General features: G+C 35.3%; 2 protein-coding genes across 2 annotated transcripts in view; one reads left to right on the forward strand and one right to left on the reverse strand.

The window, feature by feature from the left end:
- The window catches only part of LOC107610030 (protein WALLS ARE THIN 1), a 2,290-nt gene extending 1,461 nt beyond the window's left edge, over positions 1–829 (forward strand). The window contains exon 4 of the mRNA XM_016312099.2: positions 449–829. Within this exon, the coding sequence (XP_016167585.1) occupies positions 449–641 (193 nt within the window). The 3' untranslated portion in view covers positions 642–829. The remainder of the gene's footprint in view (positions 1–448) is intronic.
- The window catches only part of LOC107607561 (protein NRT1/ PTR FAMILY 8.2-like), a 3,505-nt gene continuing 1,089 nt past the window's right edge, over positions 3,077–5,492 (reverse strand). Inside the window, exons 3-4 of the mRNA XM_016309499.2 lie at positions 4,222–4,766; positions 3,077–3,987 (exon numbers count right to left, since the gene is read on the reverse strand). Of these exons, the coding sequence (XP_016164985.1) occupies positions 3,189–3,987; positions 4,222–4,766 (1,344 nt within the window). The 3' untranslated portion in view covers positions 3,077–3,188. The remainder of the gene's footprint in view (positions 3,988–4,221; positions 4,767–5,492) is intronic.

The raw sequence follows: 5,492 nt of genomic DNA on the forward strand, positions 1-5,492 counted from the left end.
TATTGGTGGCCGTAGTTGGTGTACGAAAATAATTTTTGTAAAATATATCCATAAAAGTATCTACCTAAAATTAAACCCTAAAACAGGACCTAGCGGGTACAAAAGCATCCTAAAGGTGAAGGCTCCTAGCCCTCCTTAACTTTCTTTTACAAAAAGAAATCAACTATACCAAACAAAAACATACACACTCGAATCAAAGGCTTCTTTCAATAATGATTCCACGTTCTAGAGGCTTATTAAAAAGTTCATACAATTTTCTTTTTTGAAAAAGTCTAGGTCACTGACTTTAATTTAATAAATAATTCTATATTTTTATTCGTTCTCTTGTAATTTCTTCAAAAAGTAGAGGAGGAACATACTTAATTAGTTTATTTACAAGTGAAAGGAATCATTGTTATGCATGTGATTGATATTAAAAGAGTTATGCATGGTTGTTGTGGATGTATAGGATCATTGGAGCAGTTTTGATCGTAGTGGGTCTGTACCTAGTCCTGTGGGGTAAATCCGAAGAGAAGAAATTTGCATCTCAATCGCAACATGTCATTGCTTCTGGTCCAGAGCACAGTAGCATCAGGCCCGCAAGCCATGCCAAACCATCTCTTACTCAGCCTCTTCTTCCTTCCTCAACGGAAAATGTTTGATCAACTTCAAAAACCCTAACTTCAAGCTAAGTTATTATTATTATAGCGTTTGCTTTTCCGGGACAAGAAAACGAAAACGAAGCAACCATACCGGTTATATACATTACTACTACTTTATTGTAATGTCACGCTGCTTGTGTGTGTATGATGATGAATGATGGGTTTTTCTTCTTGATTGCATTGTTTTCTCTTTTGTTAATTATTCAACTTAATTAATGTTTTTTTTTATTAAAAAAAGTACAGAGAATCAACTAAACCATAAGTTAACTAAGTCAATTTCCTTTATTTTTTATTTTAAAATTTAAAAAATTAAGATAGTAAAAAATTATTATTATTTTTTTTTTGTAACATATCTATTTTTTGCAGTCTGGGATGTATAATGCTAGTATATATATGCTAGACATCATTATGAGATAGAAGGGGAAGGTAACGTAACAGAGACCCACATATATAAATAATTTAACAGACGAGCACCACCTCTTTTTAATACAGTACTCACTTATTGTATATTGTTTAAAAATTATTAAAGCTGGCTAAGCATCAAGATTTTTGCTAAGCCATAACGTAACTGTCATCACTATCACACTACTACTCAAACGGTATAATCATTGTGGTCGGATTTAATCTAATGAAACGATATGATCTATCTCTAATTTAACATCATTGCTTAGATTGGTGGTGCATGCTCGTATAATCCGCGAAAGCGTGACAGACCCAAATAAGTAATAACAAATAAAGGCACTCGTGCCTAGTGGGTTTTATAAAATGAAATTGACAGGCCAGAAAAGAAGCCAGCAGAATTAATTATTGGAGATGCATATGTATCATCATGTGCACTACCAATGGCCGACCGCACATATATGTGTGTGTTTTACTCATTTTCTACCAATTTAATTCACGTTTAATTTATCCTCTACTGCATTTTCCAAGTAAAATCTTATTATATAAATAAACGGAAATTCTGTTTACACAGCACTTTTTTTAAATGCCATATGTACACTTAGCTTTATGGCATACACATGTATTATATATACCGTATAGAAACCGCATAAATAAACTGTACTGTGCTACACTGCTACTAACATTATTCTACCAATCTAAACCTGAAAACACAGCTACGTAAACTAATTCTTGTGCAAGATATAAGCTAGTTGACAAAATTCGTGGTAAATAGTAGAATGGTTTATTTACCTAACGTGACAGATCCCTATATTGATCACATGCGTCGATAAAGAGAAAGGAATGATAGATGGGATCCGTGATCATATATCATATTGATCGAGTTAATCCTCCCATTTCTTAAAAGTTTACTTTACTGACATTATTCAATATTGGTAGTTACTTTTTCTTACTTTAGTTTGCACTTTTTCTCCTCGCGAGCTTCTTTAGTTTCCTCTTTATAGACGACATCCCGTTTTATCCTTTGCACTGCTACTATCCCTGTCAAACTGCCACTACATAGCTGCGTTGTCCCCAGCAAGATGATGCATTTCTTTTAAAAAAAATTGTTAGTTAGGGGTAAACATTTTTAATTTAAAAAAATAAAAATTTATTAATGTTAATTAAAATAAAACATTATACTGACCCCTAGCAGTACTGTTAATATAATTTAAATTCCTTGATAGAGCATAAATTAAATTCTTTGTCGTATTTCATACTACTCTTAGTCTTAGAGCACTTTTTAAAGAAAGTGCATGGTGTGGCATAGTATAGAAGGGAGAAGTTTGACATTATGAGCCGAAAGATATTTCTGTTGGAAGATAAAATTAAATGGGACTAAAAGCTAAAAGTACGATAACGCTTGTGGAACTGTTGCAATCATTCATAGGTAAAATGCTAAAGCTTAAAGCCTTAGGCTTAAACTGACTACTCTCTGCAACGACCCAAGAAATTGACAATTCACAATTCTATCATATTTAGATAAGTGATTTACCAGTTTACCCCTCCCCTTTCCTCCAAAGATTATTGGTCTAACCTTCACAGCATGTTATTCTGCAAAGAAAAGTAGACTATATTTAGAATTCTATAGCAGATATATTTGTAGGGTATAATTTGGATACAACATAATTTGAACATTAGAACTATTTAGTGACATTTGTTGGTAATAGGAATTGAGAGAGGATATGGAAACTAAAGAGTAAAGGAGAATGAAATGTATTGTATTGTATAGATTGATTACAGAAGCAACTGCAAGGTACTATATATAGCAAGCTTACATAATTCTGTTATATAACGAAAACAGCTAGTAACTGATTTTCCTAAGACAATCACTAGGCTTTAGCTTGATCTTGATCTTTATTTATATTGCTCTTACTTCCTCTATTAGTTGCAATCAACTGTGAATGAGCTAGCTAGTAAAAAATTCATAATAATACTGTAATTCCTGTTTGAAGCCAATTGGCTTGAAATCAGTAGGGACAAAATTGTAGAATTTGTCAGAAGAATGAAGGCTTTGAACATTCACGTAGTTATTGTGATTTCAACAAATAATAGTAGTAAAGAATTTCAAAGTCAAAGTCAAAGTCAAAGAATGTGACATGTCACTAGCTAGGTACGTGGTTTCCCTTTCCCTTTGTAAGAATAGGCGACGAATACGTAGACGATGAAGTTGAGAGCATTGAAAGCAGTTACGATCCAATAAAAGTAATCCAATCTACTCGCATTAAGATCGTTCCTCAACCACCCTCTGTTTTCTCCACCAGTGGCACCTTCAATGATCTGCACCAACACACTGTTCAACCAGCTTCCGATCCCAAACTCGCACAGAAACATTGCACTGCTAATGCTTCTCGTCCCATCCGTCGCTTCGTCGTAGAAGAACTCCAACTGCCCTACGTAAGTGAATACCTCTGCACACCCAATCATGAAGTACTGAGGGAACAACCAGAACACGCTAATGCTATTCCTTTCGGGGTAGTGCTCGCGTCTTTTCTTTTCCACCAATGCAGCTGAAGCCATGGCAAAGATCGATATGAAGAGTCCCACGCCCATTCGTTGCAGCGATGTGAGGCCACGTGGATGCCCTGTGCGCTTCCTGAGGAATGGGACTACCAGCTTCTCGTAGATTGGGACCACTATCACTGCGTTGATGGCGGCGAATACCGGCACAGAACCTGCAGGGATAATGAATTTGCTGCTCAGGTTTCGGTTGCTTATGTTTGCTTGGCTTATGAAGAAGGTTGACTGTTGAGAATAAGTCAGAGCTAGAGCAATGGTGGATGCCCACACTGGAAGGACTCTGATGAATGATTTGAACTCTTCCACCTGTGTCACTGTGCATATCTCCCATCTGTTTCTTCTGTTTGTCCCTTCTGGGTCCACTATCACTGAGGCTTTGTCAAGAAACCTAAAAAGAAACAGAATTCCATTCATTTTCAAATGAGATAGTGTTATTGAAGCAACTAAAATTAATGAAAGTAGATATATCATAAATTCATATGGAGTTATCTTTACACATGAGTTAAAATTGATAATTAAAAATTATTAAATATAAAGACATATAAAGACAATTTTATTTGGAGAATGAAATATTATGAACTTAAGTATTCTGGAGTCTGGAGTTGAAAATAGATAAGCTCACCTGTATTGTTGAGTGTGAGGAAGCTTACTAGCACCAACGATGTCAGAGTTTGGGGTTTGTACCTCATAAAGAGGAGTATCAATACCTAGTTTGACTCCTTTAAGATGGTTCCTGAAGGAGGCTACCATGACTTGTAGAAACCTAGTGAAGGGGCTTCCCATAGGTTTTTGAAAACGGTAGTAACGGACACCAAGAAGTAGGATAAGAATGGAGCAAAACATGAAGATGGTGGGTATTCCAAAGCCCCAAGACCACCCTACCTGCTCCTGCACATAAACTGGTACAGTGATTCCAAAGAGAGCGCCAGTGTTGATGGCGAAGAAGAACCAGTTGAAGAATGCAGACTTGTGTACAACTTCTTTGTCGTCTCCCTCGTCGAATTGGTCGGCGCCGAAGGAAGAGACACATGGCTTGATTCCACCTGTGCCCAGTGCAATGAGGGCCAATGCACCGTACAGGAATGCATTTTGGTCTTTGGTTGCTTCTTTGTGTTGCTGTGGGTGCAGATTGCTTAGTGAAGCTAAGAGTGTCAGCATAACCATCCCCTGCATCATGTGCATGCAATTCGCAGAATCAACAAAACCAGCTACACTATATATGCGTAGCTTGTAGCTTGATATAAATTAGAGAAAAACGGTAATAAGGAACCTCCTAAACAAATAAGGAAGGAAAAACACCCGGGAGGCCCAACTGACTTTGCCTTTTTGTAGGAATTCCTCATACTCATATCCAAGGCAGCTTACCACAAGCACCCCACCCCCATACGACTTGATCATACAGCGGGATAATGATGTATCTAATGTGGCCACGTATGAGGTAAAAATCTCATGTACGGTTCTGGAATAGCGATGGGATTTCTAAGCAACTATCAACTATAACCCCAAAAGAACCAGATTTTTTTTTTTAAAATACACATTAACAAAAATTTTATATTTTATCATTAAATTTTTCTTACTAAAATATTTTTTAATATAGTAAGCAAAATTTAATGATAAAAATAAAATTTTTGTTAATGAGTATTTTTTCAAAAAATAATTTATTTTTTCTTAAAAAATAAATAAAATTAATATTAGTTAACACAAAAAATTTAAAATGGATTAAAAAGAAGGTTTTTTAAAAGTTAGAAGGGAGGTGAATGTACATTTATAAAATAGAGAAGAGGAGAGTATCATTTTAACATCTCGCAGAAAAGTTTTGGAGTGAAATTTTCTCTATAAATTACTATTTGTATAAGTTTAATATATCTAAATTAAATGTCAAAAATCAAAAAT

The sequence above is a fragment of the Arachis ipaensis genome, chromosome B07 (assembly GCF_000816755.2).
Source record: "Arachis ipaensis cultivar K30076 chromosome B07, Araip1.1, whole genome shotgun sequence".
In the NCBI taxonomy this organism is placed as follows: domain Eukaryota; kingdom Viridiplantae; phylum Streptophyta; class Magnoliopsida; order Fabales; family Fabaceae; genus Arachis; species Arachis ipaensis.